Here is a 24,428-nt window from a genome sequence, read left to right as displayed (position 1 = left end):
CAATATTCTCAGAACCACTATGTTGATACAATGCTTCAATATTCTCAGAACCACTATGTTGATACAATGCCTCAATATTCTCAGAACCACTATGTTGATACAATGTTTCAATATTCTCAGAACCACTATGTTGATACAATGTTTCAATATTCTCAGAACCACTATGTTGATACAATGCTTCAATATTCTCAGAACCACTATATTACTAACTCAGTGTATCAATACACCCAGTCACTACATAGATACAAGGCTTCCTTCCTAACTCAGTGTATCAATACACCCAGTCACTACAAAGATGCAGGCGTCCTTCCTAACTCAGTGTATCAATACACCCAGTCACTACAAAGATACAGGCTTCCTTCCTAACTCAGTGTATCAATACACCCAGTCACTACAAAGATACAGGCTTCCTTCCTAACTCAGTGTATCAATACACCCAGTCACTACATAGATACAGGCTTCCTTCCTAACTCAGTGTATCAATACACCCAGTCACTACATAGATACAGGCTTCCTTCCTAACTCAGTGTATCAATACACCCAGTCACTACATAGATACAGGCTTCCTTCCTAACTCATTGTATCAATACACCCAGTCACTACAAAGATACAGGCTTCCTTCCTAACTCAGTGTATCAATACACCCAGTCACTACATAGATACAGGCTTCCTTCCTAACTCAGTGTATCAATACAACACCCAGTCACTACATAGATACAGGCTTCCTTCCTAACTCAGTGTATCAATACACCCAGTCATTACATAGATACAGGCTTCCTTCCTAACTCAGTGTATCAATACACCCAGTCACTACATAGATACAGGCTTCCTTCCTAACTCAGTGTATCAATACACCCAGTCACTACATAGATACAGGCTTCCTTCCTAACTCAGTGTATCAATACACCCAGTCACTACATAGATACAGGCTTCCTTCCTAACTCAGTGTATCAATACACCCAGTCACTACAAAAGATACAGGCTTCCTTCCTAACTCGGTGTATCGATACACCCAGTCACTACAAAGATACAGGCTTCCTTCCTAACTCAGTGTATCAATACACCCAGTCACTACATAGATACAGGCTTCCTTCCTAACTCAGTGTATCAATACACCCAGTCACTACAAAGATACAGGCTTCCTTCCTAACTCAGTGTATCGATACACCCAGTCACTACATAGATACAGGCTTCCTTCCTAACTCATTGTATCAATACACCCAGTCACTACAAAAGATACAGGCTTCCTTCCTAACTCAGTGTATCAATACACCCAGTCACTACATAGATACAGGCGTCCTTCCTAACTCAGTGTATCAATACACCCAGTCACTACAAAAGATACAGGCTTCCTTCCTAACTCGGTGTATCGATACACCCAGTCACTACATAGATACAGGCTTCCTTCCTAACTCGGTGTATCGATACACCCAGTCACTACATAGATACAGGCGTCCTTCCTAACTCATTGTATCAATACACCCAGTCACTACAAAGATACAGGCATCCTTCCTAACTCATTGTATCAATACACCCAGTCACTACAAAAGATACTGGCATCCTTCCTAACTCAGTTGCTGGAGAGGAAGGAAACCGCTCAGGGATTTCACCATGAGGCCAATGGTGACTTTAAAACTTTGTATCTGTTTTATAGCTGTGATAGGATAACTGAGGATGGATCAATGACAATGTAGTTGCTCTACAATACTCACCTAATTGGCAGAGTGAAAAGAAGGAAGTCTGTACAGAATACAAATATTTTAAATATTTATAAATATTCCAAAACACACATCCTATTTGCAACAAGCCACTAAAGTAATACTGCAAAACATGTGGCAAAGCAATTCACTTTTTGTCCTGAATACAAAGTGTTATGTTCGAGGTAAATCTGAGTACCACTCTACATATTTTCAATCATAGTGGTGGCTGCATCATGTTATGGGTATGCTTGTAAGCGTTAAGGACTAGAGAGTTTTTCAGAATAAAAAAAATGAACTGAATGGAGCTAAACACAGGCAAAATCCTAGAGGAAAACCTGGTTCAGTCTGCTTTCCACCAGCCACTGGGAGATGAATTCACATATCAACAGGACAACAACCTAAAACACAAGGCCAAATCTACACTGGGGTTGCTTACTAAGAAGACAGTGAGTGTTCCTGATTGACCGATTACAGGTTTGACTTAAATCTACTTGAAAATCTATGGCAATGCCTGGAAATGGTTCATTAGCAATGATTAACAACCAATTTGACAGAGCTTGAAGAATGTAAAAAAAAAATGGACAACGAGCTCTTAGAGATTTTCCCATAAAGACTCACAGCCATAATCGCTGTCAAATTGCTTAATTAAACTCCAGGCAGCAGATGACGACGTGAGTCTTTCAGGTGATGCTTCTTGCGTGACGTATAATCTAGTGGACAAGACGCTCAAGAACCACAACACAGCTACTGTTTAAAACACCTCGGTAGCTTGCTAGCCAACATGCAACCGAAACATTTAAGCTCTTTAGACCACTTTTGTGAATATTAATATCGTTGTTTTAAAAACAGTTCTGTTGAGGTATCTACTGGTTAACTTTAACGTAATGTACTTGTTACATTTGCAAACTTGTTCTGAGCCTAGCACTCGGCTAGTCGCTAATGCTAACTAGCTAGCATCCACAACCATGAGCTCTTTAAGCTACTCGCCCCCAGCTAAAGAAGAGGCGATGTGTTGGCCGGAGAAAGTCACAGTGGAAGAGGAGGAGGAGATAGAGGCTGTCACAGTGGAAGAGGAGGAGGAGATAGAGGCTGTCACAGTGGAAGAGGAGGAGGAGATAGAGGCTGTCACAGTGGAAGAGGAGGAGGAGATAGAGGCTGTCACAGTGGAAGAGGAGGAGGAGATAGAGGCTGTCACAGTGGAAGAGGGGATACAGGCTGTCACAGTGGAAGAGGAGGAGGAGATAGAGGCTGTCACAGTGGAAGAGGAGGAGGAGATAGAGGCTGTCACAGTGGAAGAGGAAGAGGGGATACAGGCTGTCACAGTGGAAGAGGAGGAGGAGATAGAGGCTGTCACAGTGGAAGAGGAGGAGGTAGAAGCTTCGATAATGAAAAAGGAGAAAGAGGCTATCACATTGAAAGAAGAAGAGGATATTGTAATGAAATTAGAGGAAGAACCTTTTAGAGTGAAGGAGGAAGAGGAGGCTATCTCAGTAAAAGAGGAGGAAGACATTCTGGGAGTGAAAGAGGAGGAGGAAGGAGAGGAAGAGGAGACTGAAGATCGGTATAGCACCGGTGAGTATTGTCTTAAAAACAGGGACACAAACGTTGCACTTGTGAAGTAATATGTTGTTTTAAATAGGCGTTCTACTGAAGTGCTATACTTCAATAGGTTATTCAGGACTGTAGAAATTGTTCAAGGGCAATCTGCCATTGGTACATGCATTTGTTGACTTTTTAAATTAATAATATAATATATAGGCCTAGCTATATAAATTAAATTAATAATATATGTAATGAATTTCCTCCTCTTCTTCCGAAGAGGAGAGGCGAAACGGATCAGAGGACCAATACGCGGCGTGGTAAGTGTCCATGGTTCCTTTTAATACGTTAAGGTACACATGAACAACTGACTACAAAAAACAATAAATGTGAAAACTCAAAACAGTCCTATCTGGTGCAATCACAGAGACAGAAACAATCACCCACAAACACACAGTGAAACCCAGGCTACCTAAGTATGATTCTCAATCAGAGACAACTAATGACACCTGCCTCTGATTGAGAACCATACTAGGCTGAAACATAGAAATACCCAAAACATAGAAAAACAAACATAGACTGCCCACCCAACTCACGCCCTGACCATACTAACTAAATACAAAACACAGGAAATAAAGGTCAGAACGTGACAATATATAGGCCTAGCTATTGTTTATTGGAGAATATAACTGATACATGCTGAATTAACTTAGTTCAACTAACTCTTACATCCTTGTTATAAAATTGCTTAACTTATTTTTTTCCTTTAATCTACACACAATACCCCATAATGACATCACAATACCCAATAATGACATCACAATACCCAATAATGACAAATCAAGAACTGTTTTATTTTAATTTGAGGTCATGTATATAAATAAATAAAAAAACAGGAAATATCACATTACATAAGGATTCAGATCTTTTACTCAGTACTTTGTTGAAGCACCTTTTGGCAGCGATTACAGCCTCCAGTCTTCTTGGGTTTGACGCTACAAGCTTGGCACACCTGTATTTGGGGAGTTTCTCCCATTCTTCTCTGCAGATCCTATCAGGCTCTGTCAGGTTGGATGGGGCAGCGTTGCTGCACAGTTATTTTCATGTCTTTTCAGAGATGTTAGATCGGGCTCAAGTCTGGGCTCTGGCTGGGCCACTCAAGGACATTCAGAGATGTTAGATCGGGCTCAAGTCTGGGCTCTGGCTGGGCCACTCAAGGACATTCAGAGACTTGTCCTGAAGTACAGTAGCAACAAAGCTATACAAAATGGAAATCAAAATAAATAAATATTGTTCAATACGATCAATACTAACTTTATGATCAATACTAACTTTATGATCAATACTAACTTTGCATAATGTTGTAATATATAGTGTATATTTATACCCAATGGTTTCCAAATATTTGAAGTACATTTTTGCTATTCTGTATTTTTTTTATACCTTGCTGTTCCAATTAAGCCCAGTTTGCATTGAAACACATGGAGATTGTGTTTATCACCTAATAATCAATAAACCTGAGCATAAATGTTTTTTTCTTCAGATTTAAGTTGATTAAAGTACTCAAACTACAGTTATCCATATTATTCATAGTGGCCTTTACCAAGATGAAATCATTAAGAACAACTAGAAACCTCTGTACTCTCTGCACCACGTTAGAAGTAGACAGGCAGTTGTTGATGCAGAGAGAGAGAAGAAGAAGATCAGGGTTATTATTATTATATTATCAGGGTTGAAGGATATCAAGGATAGAAGATCTGGGCAAACAAATGAAGGACAAGAAGATGACTACTGGCCGAATACTCGTGGCAGTTCGGGCCGGGGTGTCATATTGTTGTCCTTCCTTCTTCCAGGTGATTCTGTTTTTTGGGGGGTTTCACCACTTGTACCTTTCTAATACAAGAGTAGATTAGAAAGATTCGGGAGATTAGAAACGGTCTTTACAAGACAAGTTGAACTAATTAACAACAATAGGGGTTTCACCACCTGTACCTTTCTAATACAAGAGTAGATTAGAAAGATTAGAAAGATTAGGGAGATTAGAAGGGGTCTTTAGGCTTTAGAAAGACAAGTTGAACTAATTAAAAACAATAGGGGTTTCACCACTTGTACCTTTCTAATACAAGAGTAGATTAGAAAGATTAGGGAGATTAGAAACGGTTTTAGGGTTGAAATGAAAGAACCCATTTAGTAGAGAGGCCGTTCCAATGCTCTCAGTGTGGAAAGAGATTCATCCAGTCATCACATCTGAAAGATCACATGACAACACACACAGGAGAAAAAACGTTCCAATGCTCTCAGTGTGGAAAAGGGTTTTACCAGGTTAAGCACACTAAAAACACACGAGTACACACAGGAGATCAGCATTTCCAATGCTCCCAGTGTGAAAAGAGATTTTTCTCATAACACACAGTGCTCCCACACTTTTTCGGGAATCTGGGAAAAGTCATGATTTTTTTGTTGTTGTTGTGTTTTCAAAAAAGTGTTTTTCAAAAAGTCAATGGAAATTAATTTAACTTCTGTTAGCCATTTATTTAGGCATAGTTTGTAAATATTTCAATCACATACAAATCACCATAACAACCAGGATCAGAATACTTTAATGCTGTGTGACCGCATCACCTGCACATACAAGGGGAGAGAGACAGTAGCACTGTGGAGTGGGCCTCAAGGGGAGAGAGACAGTAGCACTGTGGAGTGGGCCTCAAGTGGAGAGAGACAGTAGCACTGTGGATTGGGCCTCAAGTGGAGAGAGACAGTAGCACTGTGGAGTGGGCCTCAAGGGGAGAGAGACAGTAGCACTGTGGAGTGGGCCTCAAGGGGAGAGAGACAGTAGCACTGTGGAGTGGGCCTCAAGGGGAGAGAGACAGTAGCACTGTGGAGTGGGCCTCAAGGGGAGAGAGACAGTAGCACTGTGGAGTGGGCCTCAAGGGGAGAGAGACAGTAGCACTGTGGAGTGGGCCTCAAGTGGAGAGAGACAGTAGCACTGTGGAGTGGGCCTCAAGTGGAGAGAGACAGTAGCACTGTGGAGTGGGCCTCAAGGGGAGAGAGACAGTAGCACTGTGGAGTGGGCCTCAAGGGGAGAGAGACAGTAGCACTGTGGAGTGGGCCTCAAGGGGAGAGAGACAGTAGCACTGTGGAGTGGGCCTCAAGGGGAGAGAGACAGTAGCACTGTGGAGTGGGCCTCAAGGGGAGAGAGACAGTAGCACTGTGGAGTGGGCCTCAAGTGGAGAGAGACAGTAGCACTGTGGAGTGGGCCTCAAGGGGAGAGAGACAGTAGCACTGTGGAGTGGGCCTCAAGGGGAGAGAGACAGTAGCACTGTGGAGTGGGCCTCAAGGGGAGAGAGACAGTAGCACTGTGGAGTGGGCCTCAAGTGGAGGGAGACAGTAGCACTGTGGAGTGGGCCTCAAGGGGAGAGAGACAGTAGCACTGTGGAGTGGGCCTCAAGGGGAGAGAGACAGTAGCACTGTGGAGTGGGCCTCAAGGGGAGAGAGACAGTAGCACTGTGGAGTGGGCCTCAAGTGGAGAGAGACAGTAGCACTGTGGAGTGGGCCTCAAGTGGAGAGAGACAGTAGCACTGTGGAGTGGGCCTCAAGGGGAGAGAGACAGTAGCACTGTGGAGTGGGCCTCAAGGGGAGAGAGACAGTAGCACTGTGGAGTGGGCCTCAAGGGGAGAGAGACAGTAGCACTGTGGAGTGGGCCTCAAGGGGAGAGAGACAGTAGCACTGTGGAGTGGGCCTCAAGGGGAGAGAGACAGTAGCACTGTGGAGTGGGCCTCAAGTGGAGAGAGACAGTAGCACTGTGGAGTGGGCCTCAAGGGGAGAGAGACAGTAGCACTGTGGAGTGGGCCTCAAGGGGAGAGAGACAGTAGCACTGTGGAGTGGGCCTCAAGGGGAGAGAGACAGTAGCACTGTGGAGTGGGCCTCAAGTGGAGGGAGACAGTAGCACTGTGGAGTGGGCCTCAAGGGGAGAGAGACAGTAGCACTGTGGAGTGGGCCTCAAGGGGAGAGAGACAGTAGCACTGTGGAGTGGGCCTCAAGGGGAGAGAGACAGTAGCACTGTGGAGTGGGCCTCAAGTGCTGTTAGCATTTATTCATGCTAGTTAACTGTTTAGCTGTTAGCATTTATTCATGCTAGTTAACTGTTTAGCTGTTAGCATTTATTCATGCTAGTTAACTGTTTAGCTGTTAGCATTTATTCATGCTAGTTAACTGTTTAGCTGTTAGCATTTATTCATGCTAGTTAACTGTTTAGCTGTTAGCATTTATTCATGTTTTCGTCATGTCCCAAAAACTTTCCACCGACACTTGCCGGTTAAGGCCATGCAAAGTTTATTCACTTTTTTTTGACAATTCATTTAAACTGTTTTCTTCTTGTTTTGTTTTTTGCAAACAAATGATTCACTTCATTCATTTGTATTAGTTAGGATTCTGGTGAATCAAAATAATCAATTGTGAATCACGAGGACAAAACCTGCCGTAATTATCTATTATCTAATTCTTCAATCTCCAATAAATGTTATTCATCTGATATATTTATTAATGTCTGTGTTTCTTCCTCCAATATGATAATGAGGTAATGAAGTGGTGTCAAGCCAATGTCTGTCTGTGGTAACTAACACACCAATATGATAATGAGGTGGTGTCAAGCCAATGTCTGTCTGTCTGTCTGTGGTAACTAACACACCAATATGATAATGGGGTGGTGTCAAGCCAATGTCTGTCTGTGTGTCTGTGGTAACTAACACACCAATATGATAATGAGGTGGTGTCAAGCCAATGTCTGTCTGTCTGTGGTAACTAACACACCAATATGATAATGAGGTGGTGTCAAGCCAATGTCTGTCTGTCTGTCTGTGGTAACTAACACACCAATATGATAATGAGGTGGTGTCAAGCCAATGTCTGTCTGTCTGTCTGTGGTAACTAACACACCAATATGATAATGAGGTAATGAGGTGGTGTCAAGCCAATGTCTGTCTGTCTGTCTGTGGTAACTAACACACCAATATGATAATGAGGTGGTGTGAAGCCAATGTCTGTCTGTCTGTGGTAACTAACACACCAATATGATAATGAGGTAATGAGGTGGTGTCAAGCCAATGTCTGTCTGTCTGTGGTAACTAACACACCAATATGATAATGAGGTGGTGTGAAGCCAATGTCTGTCTGTCTGTCAGTGGTAACTAACACACCAATATGATAATGAGGTAATGAGGTGGTGTCAAGCCAATGTCTGTCTGTCTGTCAGTGGTAACTAACACACCAATATGATAATGAGGTGGTGTGAAGCCAATGTCTGTCTGTGTGTCTGTGGTTTCTAACACACCAATATGATAATGAGGTAATGAGGTGGTGTCAAGTAAATGTCTGTCTGTCTGTCTGTGGTTTCTAACACACCAATATGATAATGAGGTGGTGTCAAGTAAATGTCTGTCTGTCTGTCTGTGGTAACTAACACACCAATATGATAATGAGGTGGTGTCAAGCCAATGTCTGTCTGTGTGTCTGTGGTAACTAACACACCAATATGATAATGAGGTGGTGTCAAGCCAATGTCTGTCTGTGTGTCTGTGGTAACTAACACACCAATATGATAATGAGGTGGTGTCAAGCCAATGTCTGTCTGTCTGTCTGTGGTAACTAACACACCAATATGATAATGAGGTGGTGTCAAGCCAATGTCTGTCTGTCTGTCTGTGGTAACTAACACACCAATATGATAATGAGGTAATGAGGTGGTGTCAAGCCAATGTCTGTCTGTCTGTGGTAACTAACACACCAAAACGGTCCTTCTGTAGCTCAGTTGGTAGAGCATGGCGCTTGTAACGCCAGGGTAGTGGGTTCGATCTGTGGACCACCCATACGTAGAATGTATGCACACATGACTGTAAGTCGCTTTGGATAAAAGCGTCTGCTAAATGGCATATATTATTATTATTATTATAATATGATAATGAGGTGGTGTGAAGCCAATGTCTGTCTGTCTGTCTGTGGTTTCTAACACACCAATATGATAATGAGGTAATGAGGTGGTGTCAAGTAAATGTCTGTCTGTCTGTCTGTGGTTTCTAACACACCAATATGATAATGAGGTGGTGTCAAGTAAATGTCTGTCTGTCTGTCTGTCTGTGGTAACTAACACACCAATATGATAATGAGGTGGTGTCAAGCCAATGTCTGTCTGTGTGTCTGTGGTAACTAACACACCAATATGATAATGAGGTGGTGTCAAGCCAATGTCTGTCTGTGGTAACTAACACACCAATATGATAATGAGGTAATGAGGTGGTGTGAAACCAATGTCTGTCTGTCTGTGGTAACTAACACACCGATATGATAATGAGGTAATGAGGTGGTGTCAAGCCAATGTCTGTCTGTCTGTCTGTGGTAACTAACACACCAATATGATAATGAGGTAATGAGGTGGTGTCAAGCCAATGTCTGTCTGTCTGTCTGTGGTAACTAACACACCAATATGATAATGAGGTGGTGTCAAGCCAATGTCTGTCTGTCTGTCTGTGGTAACTAACACACCAATATGATAATGAGGTGGTGTCAAGCCAATGTCTGTCTGTCTGTCTGTGGTAACTAACACACCAATATGATAATGAGGTGGTGTCAAGCCAATGTCTGTCTGTCTGTCTGTGGTAACTAACACACCAATATGATAATGAGGTGGTGTCAAGCCAATGTCTGTCTGTCTGTCTGTGGTAACTAACACACCAATATGATAATGAGGTGGTGTCAAGCCAATGTCTGTCTGTCTGTGGTAACTAACACACCAATATGATAATGAGGTGGTGTCAAGCCAATGTCTGTCTGTCTGTCTGTGGTAACTAACACACCAATATGATAATGAGGTGGTGTGAAGCCAATGTCTGTCTGTCTGTCTGTGGTAACTAACACACCAATATGATAATGAGGTGGTGTCAAGCCAATGTCTGTCTGTCTGTCTGTGGTAACTAACACACCAATATGATAATGAGGTGGTGTCAAGCCAATGTCTGTCTGTCTGTCTGTGGTTTCTAACACACCAATATGATAATGAGGTAATGAGGTGGTGTCAAGCCAATGTCTGTCTGTCTGTCTGTGGTAATCTAACTAACACACCAATATGATAATGAGGTGGTGTCAAGCCAATGTCTGTCTGTCTGTGGTAACTAACACACCAATATGATAATGAGGTGGTGTCAAGCCAATGTCTGTCTGTCTGTCTGTGGTAACTAACACACCAATATGATAATGAGGTGGTGTGAAGCCAATGTCTGTCTGTCTGTCTGTGGTAACTAACACACCAATATGATAATGAGGTGGTGTCAAGCCAATGTCTGTCTGTCTGTCTGTGGTAACTAACACACCAATATGATAATGAGGTGGTGTCAAGCCAATGTCTGTCTGTCTGTCTGTGGTTTCTAACACACCAATATGATAATGAGGTAATGAGGTGGTGTCAAGCCAATGTCTGTCTGTCTGTCAGTGGTAACTAACACACCAATATGATAATGAGGTGGTGTCAAGCCAATGTCTGTCTGTCTGTCTGTGGTAACTAACACACCAATATGATAATGAGGTGGTGTCAAGCCAATGTCTGTCTGTCTGTCTGTGGTAACTAACACACCAATATGATAATGAGGTGGTGTCAAGCCAATGTCTGTCTGTCTGTCTGTGGTAACTAACACACCATTGGTTGATCAATGTCGCAGCGCTTTGCTCAATAGTAGAATTTGCTGTTTTGCCTTCAAAATAAAAGTCCCGCATTTGAAACGGAAGCAAACAAATTCATAGAGTGGAATCACTCCAGAATTGGACCAGATTATGTTTGGAATGTTGTATAAATACAACAAAAGACAATACTTTGTTAATTTACTCCCCCCAAAAAATGTAATCAGATGACATCGCACTGTGGATGTATTAGACTTCATAGAACATTGTACAGCCTATGGATCTGAGAGGTCCATGATAGAACATTGTTCAGCCTATGGATCTGAGAGGTCCATGATAGAACATTGTTCAGCCTATGGTTCTGAGAGGTCCATGATAGAACATTGTTCAGCCTATGGATCTGAGAGGCCCATGATAGAACATTGTACAGCCTATGGATCTGAGAGGTCCATGATAGAACATTGTTCAGCCTATGGATCTGAGAGGTCCATGATAGAACATTGTACAGCCTATGGATCTGAGAGGCCCATGATAGAACATTGTACAGCCTATGGATCTGAGAGGCCCATGATAGAACATTGTTCAGCCTATGGATCTGAGAGGCCCATGATAGAACATTGTTCAGCCTTAGATCTGAGAGGCCCATGATAGAACAGGGCGTGCTCCCTCTGCTGTCTCCTGTCCTGTCGATGTGGATGGGGGCGTGCTCCCTCTGCTGTCTCCTGTCCTGTTGATGTGGATGGGGGCGTGCTCCCTCTGCTGTCTCCTGTCCTGTTGATGTGGATGGGGGCGTGCTCCCTCTGCTGTCTCCTGTCCTGTTGATGTGGATGGGGGCGTGCTCCCTCTGCTGTCTCCTGTCCTGTTGATGTGGATGGGGGCGTGCTCCCTCTGCTGTCTCCTGTCCTGTTGATGTGGATGGGGGCGTGCTCCCTCTGCTGTCTCCTGTCCTGTCGATGTGGATGGGGGCGTGCTCCCTCTGCTGTCTCCTGTCCTGTTGATGTGGATGGGGGCGTGCTCCCTCTGCTGTCTCCTGTCCTGTTGATGTGGATGGGGGCGTGCTCCCTCTGCTGTCTCCTGTCCCGTTGATGTGGATGGGGCGTGCTCCCTCTGCTGTCTCCTGTCTGCTGCTCCCTCTGCTGTCTCCTGTCCTTGATGTGGATGGGGGCGTGCTCCGTCTGCTGTCTCCTGTCCCGTTGATGTGGATGGGGGCGTGCTCCCTCTGCTGTCTCCTGTCCTGTTGATGTGGATGGGGGCGTGCTCCCTCTGCTGTCTCCTGAAGTCCACAATCAGCTCCTTCTGTTTTGTTAACAAAGGAGAAATGTTCAGCTTTTTGGGTGCATATGGAACATTTCGATATCTTTTATTTCAGCTCATGAAACACGGAACCAACACTTGCTGTCACTTTGTGATGTGGATATTTTATATTCAGCTTCTATATATGTGTGAAGCTCTGTCTATTACCTGTAGTTGAAGTGGAAGAGATCCCTCTGCTATTTTATATTCAGCTTCTATATATGTGTGAAGGAAACAAAGGAGAAATATTACTTTTTGTAGGAATTTCTGTTTTAAGAGATATGTATTTTATATTCAGCTTCTATATATGTGTGAAGGAAAGTATTACCTGTAGGAAGTAAGAGATATGTATTTTATATTCAGCTTCTATATGTGTGTGAAGGAAAGTATTACTTGTAGGAAGTAAGAGAAAACATATCAGTTCATTTGATATTTTAGCCAGTATAAACAATGTGGTGAATATTTTCCTTATTAACTGCGGTACCCACTCCGGTCAACAGATGGCGATGGGAGTCTTTCAGCTGATGCTCGTTGCGTGACGTATAATCTAGTGGACGGGACACTTCTTCAACAAGGACGACAGGGCTACTGATTAAACCACATCGGTTGTTCGCTAGCAAACATAAAACCGGTCATATTTAGACCATTTGTGTGTATATTAACCTCAGTGTTTTAAACACACTGTTTACTAGTTACTTTAATATTTACGTTGTCAGCTAGCTAGCTGTTTTAGTTAGCACTAGGATAGTCTAACGTTCCCGACCATGAGTTCACTATCCTACTCTCCACCTGCTAAAGAAGAGGAGGACTGCTGGACGGAGAAAGATGGTCCAGTGAAAGAGGAGAAGGAAGATGAGGCTATCACGGTTAAAAAGGAAGTAGAGGGTGAGGCTGTTACAGTGAAAGAGGAAGACGTTTCAGTGAAAGAGGTGGATGTTACTGTTGAAGAAGAGGAAGACGCGTTCAGGGTGAAAGAGGAGGAGGATGCAGTTGAAAAGGGGAAAGAGGAGGAGATTACTGTCACAGTTATGGAGGAGGAAGAAGAGAAGAATGGAAATCTGATTAACACCAGTGAGAATGGAGATCTGATTAACACCAGTGAGAATGGAGATCTGATTAACACCAGTGAGAATGGAGATCTGATTAACACCAGTGAGAATGGAGATCTGATTAACACCAGTGAGAATGGAGATCTGATTAACACCAGTGAGAATGGAGATCTGGTTAAACCAGTGAGAATGGAGATCATTCCAGTGAGAAGAGATCTGATAACACCAGTTCTATCTACTGTGGGCTATAAATCAATGTGTGGTTATTAAGGGGCATTCCACTGAAGCTCGAGCCTATAAAATACGTTCTCTACTGTGGGAATTATTAATCTGGACGATGTAAGACGTGTACACCATTAAACAGTGGGCCACTAACAAAACGGAAACAATGGATCGAATGCATCCAATGACATTAGTCCACATTATCTATTATCATGGAGCTCTGCCCAGCCTATAAACATGACATTATCTATTATCATGGAGCTCTGCCCAGCCTATAAACATAACATTATCTATTATCATGGAGCTCTGCCCAGCCTATAAACATGACATTATCTATTATCATAGAGCTCTGCCCAGCCTATAAACATGACATTATCTATTATCATGGAGCTCTGCCCAGCCTATAAACATGACATTATCTATTATCATAGAGCTCTGCCCAGCCTATAAACATGACATTATCTATTATCATGGAGCTCTGCCCAGCCTATAAACATGACATTATCTATTATCATGGAGCTCTGCCCAGCCTATAAACATGACATTATCTATTATCATAGAGCTCTGCCCAGCCTATAAACATGACATTATCTATTATCATGGAGCTCTGCCCAGCCTATAAACATGACATTATCTATTATCATAGAGCTCTGCCCAGCCTATAAACATGACATTATCTATTATCATGGAGCTCTGCCCAGCCTATAAACATGACATTATCTATTATCATAGAGCTCTGCCCAGCCTGTAAACATGACATTATCTATTATCATGGAGCTCTGCCCAGCCTATAAACATGACATTATCTATTATCATAGAGCTCTGCCCAGCCTATAAACATGACATTATCTATTATCATGGAGCTCTGCCCAGCCTATAAACATGACATTATCTATTATCATGGAGCTCTGCCCAGCCTATAAACATGACATTATCTATTATCATGGAGCTCTGCCCAGCCTATAAACATGACATTATCTATTATCATGGAGCTCTGCCCAGCCTATAAACATGACATTATCTATTATCATGGAGCTCTGCCCAGCCTATAAACATGACATTATCTATTATCATGGAGCTCTGCCCAGCCTATAAACATGACATTATCTATTATCATGGAGCTCTGCCCAGCCTATAAACATGACATTATCTATCATCATGGAGCTCTGCCCAGCCTATAAACATAACATTATCTATTATCATAGAGCTCTGCCCAGCCTATAAACATGACATTATCTATTATCATGGAGCTCTGCCCAGCCTATAAACATGACATTATCTATTATCATGGAGCTCTGCCCAGCCTATAAACATGACATTATCTATTATCATAGAGCTCTGCCCAGCCTATAAACATGACATTATCTATTATCATAGAGCTCTGCCCAGCCTATAAACATGACATTATCTATTATCATGGAGCTCTGCCCAGCCTATAAACATGACATTATCTATTATCATGGAGCTCTGCCCAGCCTATAAACATGACATTATCTATTATCATGGAGCTCTGCCCAGCCTATAAACATGACATTATCTATATCATGGATGCCCAGCCTGGAGCTCTGCCCAGCCTATAAACATGACATTATCTATTATCATGGAGCTCTGCCCAGCCTATAAACATGACATTATCATTATCATGACATTATCTATTATAGAGCTCTGCTCAGCCTATAAACATGACATTATCTATTATCATAGAGCTCTGCTCAGCCTATAAACATGACATTATCTATTATTATAGAGCTCTGCTCAGCCTATAAACATGACATTATCTATTATCATAGAGCTCTGCCCAGCCTATAAACATGACATTATCTATTATCATAGAGCTCTGCCCAGCCTATAAACATGACATTATCTATTATCATAGAGCTCTGCCCAGCCTATAAACATGACATTATCTATTATCATGGAGCTCTGCCCAGCCTATAAACATGACATTATCTATCAGCCTGTAAACATGACATTATCTATTATTATAGAGCTCTGCATTATCAGCCTATAAACATGACATTATCTATTATAGAGCTCTGCTAAACATGACCTATAAACATGACATTATCTATTATCATGGAGCTCTGCTCAGCCTGTAAACATGACATTATCTATTATCATAGAGCTCTGCCCAGCCTATAAACATGACATTATCTATTATTATAGAGCTCTGCTATTATCATGGAGCTCAGCATCTGCCTATAAACATGACATTATCTATTATCATGGAGCTCTGCCCAGCCTATAAACATGCTCTGCTCTGCCTATAAACATGACATTATCTATTATATAGCTCTGTCCAGCCTATAAACATTATTATATCTATTATAGAGCTCTGCTCAGCCTGTAAACATGACATTATCTATTATTATAGAGCTCTGCTCAGCCTATAAACATGACATTATCTATTATCATAGAGCTCTCTGCTAAACAACATTATCTATAAACATGACATTATCTATTATAATAGAGCTCTGCTCAGCCTATAAACATGACATTATCTATTATAGAGCTCTGCTCAGCCTGTAAACATGACATTATCTATTATTATAGAGCTCTGCTCAGCCTATAAACATGACATTATCTATTATAGAGCTCTGCTCAGCCTGTAAACATGACATTATCTATTATTATAGAGCTCTGCTCAGCCTGTAAACATGACATTATCTATTATTATAGAGCTCTGTTCAGCCTATAAACATGACATTATCTATTATTATAGAGCTCTGCTCAGCCTGTAAACATGACATTATCTATTATTATAGAGCTCTGCTCAGCCTATAAACATGACATGATCTATTATTATAGAGCTCTGTTCAGCCTATAAACATGACATTATCCTCATCCTCCCTCCACAGCCCCCACCCGCCCTCATCCATGTTTCCCTCCCCACCAACCCATTACCCCCTCGGTCCCCACCCGCCCTCATCCTCCCTCCACAGCCCCCTCAGTCCCCACCCGCCCTCATCCTCCCTCCACAGCCAGAAACCATGTTTCCCTCCCCACCTAGCCCCCCAGCTTTTCAGCCCCCTTACATCCTCCCCCAAAAATTACCAGAGACCCCCCCGTAACACTCCTTCCCCAGGGGCCTGAAAGCAAAGAAAGTACCAAAGTCTAAATATTGATACCAACATTTTTAAATAGACCTCAGTAGGAATAATAGATCATTGCGAGACTTAGTAGGTATCCACTTTAGAAGTGGATCACTGCAAGAGATTAATTTATCGGTCTTAATTGCAAGTGGAGGGCAGAGAGGTAATTTCCTCACGCACAGTCTCTTGGATAGTCGTGGCCAACTCTTTCTGTTGTCTGGTGTTGAGAGCAGCCATTGTTCCTTCCCACAGACAGATTACGCGGAGCTACAGTGAACCTCTCACACCTTAACATTGGGCTATGCGTTGACAATTATTTTGAAAAGAAGTCTGTTCATTTCAAATATAGCCACGCATTCCAGAACCCAACCAGGATGTTCTAGAATGTTCTTCAAACTGAACTCAGGATTTTGAGAGACCGAGTCTGGATTGAACCCTAGGTATAATTCAGGTTTGTTTTAGGGTCTTCAGTTTAGTATTTAACTAAATGCTCTATTTATTTGTCTTTGGCAGGAGAGAGACAAGACTCTCACTCTGACAGCGAAAAGTGTCTTTCAGAAGAACCAGAGACGTCCAAACCAGCAAGACGACGCCACTCTTCCCAGTGTGGAAAGAGTTTGACCAAGTTAGGGAGCCTTAAAAACCATGACAGGACACACACAGGAGAGAAGCCCTACCAATGTTCCCAGTGTGGAAAGAGTTTTACAAGGTTTTGGAACCTAAAAGAACATGTGAGGACACACACAGGGGAAAAACCTCATCACTGCTCCCAGTGTGGAAAGAGTTTTATCCGGTCAAGCCACCTGAAAGAACACAAGAGAACGCACACAGGGGAGAAGTCTTATTACTGCTCCCAATGTGGAAAAGGTTTTATCCAGTTAATGAAACTGAAAATGCATGAAATGACACATACAGGGGAGAAGCCCTACCACTGCTCCCAGTGTAAAAATAGATATGTTTCATCAGGAGCCCTGAAGTCACATAAGAGAACACACACAGGGGAGAAGCCATACCTCTGTTCCCAGTGTGGCAAGAGTTTTAGCTGGCCAGGGCAACTGAAAGAGCAGGAGAGGACACACACAGGAGTGAAGCCTTACTATTGCTCCCTGTGTGGAAAGAGTTTTACCCATTTAGGGAACTTAAAAAGACATAAAAGATCACACGCTGTAGAGAAGCCGTATCAATGCTCCCAGTGTGACAACGTGTTTTTATCACCATGGGACCTGAAAAACATGAGAGAACACACTCTGTAGAGAGGCCTTTCAAATGCTCTCAGTGTGGAAAGAGATTTATCCAGCGTTGTCACTTGAAAGCTCATGAAAAAATACACACAGGCGAAAAACCATTGTGCTCTCATTGTGGAAAGAGTTTTACCCAGTTAGGGAGCCTAAAAGAGCACGAGAGGACACACACGGGAGAGAAGCCATACCACTGTTCCCGGTGTGGAAAGAGTTTTACCCGGTTATGGTGCCTGAAAGCACATGAGAGAATGAAGAAGCTGTGTTCTGACTTAAGTTTTTGACTGAAAAGTAGTGTTTTTGTTCATGTCACGTAAAATCAACTTGGTTCGATGCTAGAATCCTTAGTTGCTGCCTACTTTTTAAAAAACTTTCCAAATTAATGATACTCATTGATTCTTGATTGAACATAACTTATAAAATGCCTCATGAGCTTAGTTCAACTGTCATACTCTGATTCCAAAATACACTCTTGATTTGCACCAATGGTTTGTAAACAATGTAAACACACATTGTATGAACCTCAAAACAGATTATAGTTTAAACTATAATTTTCGGTCAAACTAAAGATTCTAGCTTTAAGGGTCCAATGGGTAATATTTAGGTCCCTTACTGTAATATTTAGGTCCCTTACTGTAATATTTAGGTCCCTTACTGTAATATTTAGGTCCCTTACTGTAATATTTAGGTCCCTTACTGTAATATTTAGGTACCGTACTGTAATATTTAGGTCCCTTACTGTAATATTTAGGTACCTTACTGTAATGTTTAGGTTCCTTACTGTAATATTTAGGTCCCTTACTGTAATATTTAGGTCCCTTACTGTAATATTTAGGTACCTTACTGTAATGTTTAGGTACCGTACTGTAATATTTAGGTCCCTTACTGTAATATTTAGGTCCCTTACTGTAATATTTAGGTACCTTACTGTAATGTCTAGGTACCGTACTGTAATATTTAGGTACCTTACTGTAATATTTAGGTCACTTACTGTAATATTTAGGTACCTTACTATAATATTTAGGTACCTTACTGTAATATTTAGGTACCTTACTGTAAGGTTTTTCAATTTCAAATGGTCAAAACCAAAATAATTTCTTAGCAAAGAGCAATTTCTCAAGCAAGCATTTTGATGGGACTGAGTGGGGAGGGAACAACTGAACTAGCTCTTATGGACAGAGAGGTTTTTCATATTGATTTGATAACTAATTACCTGCCTGATGAGGATATCAAGAACGCCAACGTGTCATCCTTCCAAAACAGGCTGAAATTTCAGGCGGTCTTTTGAAACGGCTCTTACACTGCAAGGACATGATCATCATTTCCACAGTATTATTCCAACCTCAGTATGGACATATTTAAAAACACACGTTTCTGACTCTGTACTGGGCCTTTTAAAACGCCTATTCAACAATACATGGGTTAAGTCTTTTCATCTAAAGACATGAATTGAAAAAAATGAAGTATAGCAGTTTTAATAGCGAGCGACAGTTTCAATTTGTACTCTCTCTGTGATTTAAATGGTCCTTTACAAACTCTGGCTCTGGATCTTCTATGGGTTTGTCTGTGTGACAGTTTCAATTTGTACGCTCTCTGTGATTAAATGGTCCTTTACAAACTCTGGCTCTGGCTCTTCTATGGGTTTGTCTGTGTGACAGTTTCAATTTGTACTCTCTGTGATTTAAATGGTCCTTTACAAACTCTGGCTCTGGGTTTTCTATGTGTGTGTCTGTGTGACTGAGTGGACCTCCTTCCTCAAGCACTACAAATCATCTATTGTTTACATTTGAGTTGCATATGTATCTTACAGAGTGTGGATTTAAGGGAATATTTGGTCACATCTTCATGTACATTTAAAAAATAAATTAAAAATCCCTATTCTAACAGTATTTATTCATAATGTACATATTAATATTGAGAGGGGTGTACTGCAAGGCAGGATCAATAAGGGCTATCTAAACTTTTATAAAGAACCAGAAATAACTATGACATTTCTGGCTCATTGGGAAATCTAAACTTGGTTATTGAGTCAATTAGACCATTTTTTAAAAAAGCTTCTAAAAACATAAAATAACAACCGAAGCACCAGGTGAGACTAACTCACTGATCCTGCTTTGTTGGATACGTCTTCCTGTCCAATTCTCTCTGCATCCTGGGCCCCTGGGCGGTCTGCGGCCCCTGGGCGGTCTGCGGCCCCTGGGCCCCTGGGCGGTCTGCGGCCCCTGGGCCCCTGGGCGGTCTGCAGCCCCTGGGCGTTCTTGCGGCTCTCTTCAAAACTCAAATCCTACAGAAGAAAACAAAAGTGCACACGGCTGTTACTAGGATTGTATTGTAATATTCACTACATGGTCTGTAACTAGGATTGTATTGTAATATTCACTACATGGTCTGTTACTAGGATTGTATTGTAATATTCACTACATGGTCTGTTACTAGGATTGTATTGTAATATTAGGTAACTAGAATAGAACCATCCCAGTAATGTCATTAGGTAACTAGTATAGAACCATCCCAGTAATGTCATTAGGTAACTAGTATAGAACCATCCCAGTAATGTCATTAGGTAACTAGTATAGAACCATCCCAGTAATGTTATTAGGTAACTAGTATAGAACCATCCCAGTAATGTTATTAGGTAACTAGTATAGAACCATCCCAGTAATGTCATTAGGTAACTAGTATAGAACCATCCCAGTAATGTCATTAGGTAACTAGTATAGAACCATCCCAGTAATGTCATTAGGTAACTAGTATAGAACCATCCCAGTAATGTCATTAGGTAACTAGTATAGAACCATCCCAGTAATGTCATTAGGTAACTAGTATAGAACCATCCCAGTAATGTCATTAGGTAACTAGTATAGAACCATCCCAGTAATGTCATTAGGTAACTAGTATAGAACCATCCCAGTAATGTCATTAGGTAACTAGTATAGAACCATCCCAGTAATGTCATTAGGTAACTAGTATAGAACCATCCCAGTAATGTCATTAGGTAACTAGTATAGAACCATCCCAGTAATGTCATTAGGTAACTAGTATAGAACCATCCCAGTAATGTCATTAGGTAACTAGTATAGAACCATCCCAGTAATGTCATTAGGTAACTAGTATAGAACCATCCCAGTAATGTCATTAGGTAACTAGTATAGAACCATCCCAGTAATGTCATTAGGTAACTAGTATAGAACCATCCCAGTAATGTCATTAGGTAACTAGTATAGAAATCCCAGTAATGTCATTAGGTAACTAGTATAGAACCATCCCAGTAATGTCATTAGGTAACTAGTATAGAACCATCCCAGTAATGTCATTAGGTAACTAGTATAGAACCATCCCAATAATGTCATTAGGTAACTAGTATAGAACCATCCCAGTAATGTCATTAGGTAACTAGTATAGAACCATCCCAGTAATGTCATTAGGTAACTTAGGAGTCAGAAGGGCAAAGGATTGAAAAGCATGCTAAGGTTATTTTCTATGAATGCAGAGCTATGATAGTCGAAATGTATTATTTCACACTGCATGATAGCTAATGTACTAAGGCTATCGTCATATTGCTATCTTGTACCAGGCAGGGAAATTCACGGTAGCTATTGTGAATCGTGTAGTTAAGTGAACTAGCTAGCTACCTCGACGTTGTTAACATTAACTACCCTTCTGGCCGACAACGTGAATATTGTCTTATTACAATATAACTATGAGAATTACAATGTATTTTGTTACGTTAGAGCTTGATATTCTAAAATTGATTAAATGTTTTTTCCCCCCTCATCAATCTACACACAACACCCCATAATGACATCACAATACCCCATAATGACATCACAATACCCCATAATGACATCACAATACCCCATAATGACATCACAATACCCCATAATGACAAAGCAAAAACAGATGTTTAGAAAATGTTGCAAATGTTTTTAAAAAATGTACTAATACATTTACATAAGTATTCAGACCCTTTACTCAGTTGAAGCACCTTTGTGGGCGATTACAGCCTTCTTGGGTATGACGCTAAAAGCTTGGCACACCTGTATTTGGGGAGGTTCTCCCATTCTTCTCTGCGGATCCTCTCAAGCTCTGTTTCAGGTATGTTGTATGGGCAGCGTCGCTGCACAGCTATTTTCAGGTCTCTGCAGAGATGTTCGATCGAGTTCGCCCCCGTCTGAGGTCCTGACCACTATGGAGCAGGTTTTCGTCAAGGATATGTCTCTGTACTTTGCGCCGTTCATCATTCCCTCGATCCTGACTAGTTTCTCAGTCCCTGACGCTGAAAAACATCCGCATTGCATGATGCTGCCACCACCATTCTTCACCGTAGTGATGGTGCTACCACCATGCTTCACCATAGTGGTGCCACCACCATGCTTCACCGTAGGGATGGTGCCACCACTATGCTTCACCGTAGTGATGGTGCCACCACCATGCTTCACCGTAGGGATGGTGCCACCACCATGCTTCACCGTAGGGATGGTGCCACCACCATGCTTCACTGTAGGGATGGTGCCATAGGATTGTGTCGAGGAACCAGTCCCGGAGCTCTATTGACAATTCCTTCGACCTCATGGCTTGGTTTTTGCTCTGACATGCACTGTCAACTGTGGGACCTTATATAGACAGGTGTGTGCCTTCCCAAATCATGTCCAATCAATTTAATTTACCACAGGTGGACTCCAAGTTGTAGAAACGTTTCAAGGATGATCAATGGAAACAGGATGCACCTGAGCTCAATTTCGAGTCTCATAACAATGGGTCTGAATACTTATAAATAGTGTTTTTTTTAAATACATTTGCAAAAAAAAATTGAAAAATCTGTTTTTGCTTTCATTACCACAAAGTTATTTGAGTACTTTACTTTGTATTTTAACATTGACTGGCTGGTTAGCTAAAGCTCACAATATGCTATGGTAGCTACTAGCTAGCTGGCTGGCTAAAGCTCGCAATATGCTATGGTAGCTACTAGCTAGCTGGCTGGCTAAAGCTCGCAATATGCTATGGTAGCTACTAGCTAGCTGGCTAACGTTAGCTGGGCTCGGTGGTATTATCCTTCCTGAACCTTGTTCTCCAGGTGAGACACACCCAGCATGTTAGCATTAGCTAGCTAGCTACTTGAGTCAACACACTATGAGTAACGTTTACCCCTTTTCAATGTAACTAAACGCTAGCAAACGTGTTAATGTTACCAAACACTGTTATTGCTAGCTGGATAACACAAACACTAGCTAGGTAACTAGCTATATGCCTAAACTATAGAAATCACGATGATGATAACTAGAGGGTAATGTATAGTGTCTATGCCAAAATTGTCATACATTCTTCTTCTCGACCACAGATTCCCATAAAGTCTCAGATTCCAGGATGGGGAAAAGGTTTACGAGAAAGAAACAGATGGAGATGGAATTAGACAGAGATGTCGATTTATATTGTTACTTTTAATGTTGAAAAGGGAAGAATAATATCACATTTTTCTAAATGAGCTATCTAGACTACTCACTGTACTACAGATGTTTCTAAATGAGCTATCTAGACTACTCACTGTACTACAGGCTACAGATGTTTCTAAATGAGCTATCTAGACTACTCACTGTACTACAGGCTACAGATGTTTCTAAATGAGCTATCTAGGCTACTCACTGTACTACAGGCTACAGATGTTTCTAAATGAGCTATCTAGACTACTCACTGTACTACAGATGTTTCTAAATGAGATATCTAGACTACTCACTGTACTACAGATGTTTCTAAATGAGATATCTAGACTACTCACTGTAATACAGGCTACAGATGTTTCTAAATGAGCTATCTAGACTACTCACTGTACTACAGATGTTTCTAAATGAGATATCTAGACTACTCACCGTACTATAGGCTACAGATGTTTCTAAATGAGCTATCTATACTACTCACTGTACAACAGATGTCTCTAAATGAGCTATCTAGACTACTCACTTTACTACAGATGTTTCTAAATGAGTTATCTAGACTACTCACCGTACTATAGGCTACAGATGTTTCTAAATGAGCTATCTAGACTAAGACTACTCACTGTACTACAGGCTACAGGTGTTTCTAAATGAGCTATCTAGACTAAGACTACTCACTGTACTACAGGCTACAGGTGTTTCTAAATGAGCTATCTAGACTACTCACTGTACTACAGGCTACAGATGTTTCTAAATGAGCTATCTAGACTACTCATTGTACTACAGGCTACAGATGTTTCTAAATGAGCTATCTAGACTACTCACTGTACTACAGATGTTTCTAAATGAGCTATCTAGACTACTCACTGTACTACAGATGTTTCTAAATGAGCTATCTAGACTACTCACCGTACTATAGGCTACAGATTTGAGTCACCACTAAAATAGTTATTAATGTTATTGAGTAGGCCTACATCTTTGTTTAATCTTTGTCTAACAATAACACAACTTATTATTTTGTAAGAAATGTAAAGGCTTTTTACAATAAATTTGACTGAAGTAGAAGCTCATCTTTTATTCTCATATTTATTGTCTGAAGTTGTCTTAATGTCCTTTGTATGTTTGATGATTTGTTTGTACATACACAGAGCAGAAAACAACATTTCCCCATTGGGATGAAAAAAGTAATTATCTTATCTTG

The 24,428-nt window shown here is 41.4% G+C and overlaps 1 protein-coding gene across 1 annotated transcript; it reads left to right on the top strand.

Annotated features, from left to right (window-relative positions):
* The first annotated feature begins 2,974 nt into the window (after positions 1-2,974).
* Positions 2,975-17,813, top strand: LOC124020188 (zinc finger protein 239-like). Its single transcript, XM_046335520.1, has 4 exons — positions 2,975-3,272; positions 3,520-3,559; positions 12,698-13,268; positions 17,074-17,813. The coding sequence occupies exons 3-4, from the start codon at positions 12,962-12,964 to the stop codon at positions 17,811-17,813; spliced, it is 1,047 nt and encodes a 348-aa protein (XP_046191476.1). The 5' UTR covers positions 2,975-3,272; positions 3,520-3,559; positions 12,698-12,961.
* The last annotated feature ends 6,615 nt before the right edge of the window (positions 17,814-24,428 follow it).

Source organism: Oncorhynchus gorbuscha, unplaced genomic scaffold, assembly GCF_021184085.1.
Source record: "Oncorhynchus gorbuscha isolate QuinsamMale2020 ecotype Even-year unplaced genomic scaffold, OgorEven_v1.0 Un_scaffold_766, whole genome shotgun sequence".
Taxonomy (NCBI): Eukaryota; Metazoa; Chordata; class Actinopteri; order Salmoniformes; family Salmonidae; genus Oncorhynchus; species Oncorhynchus gorbuscha.
This window is presented reverse-complemented; position numbering and strand designations above follow the sequence as displayed.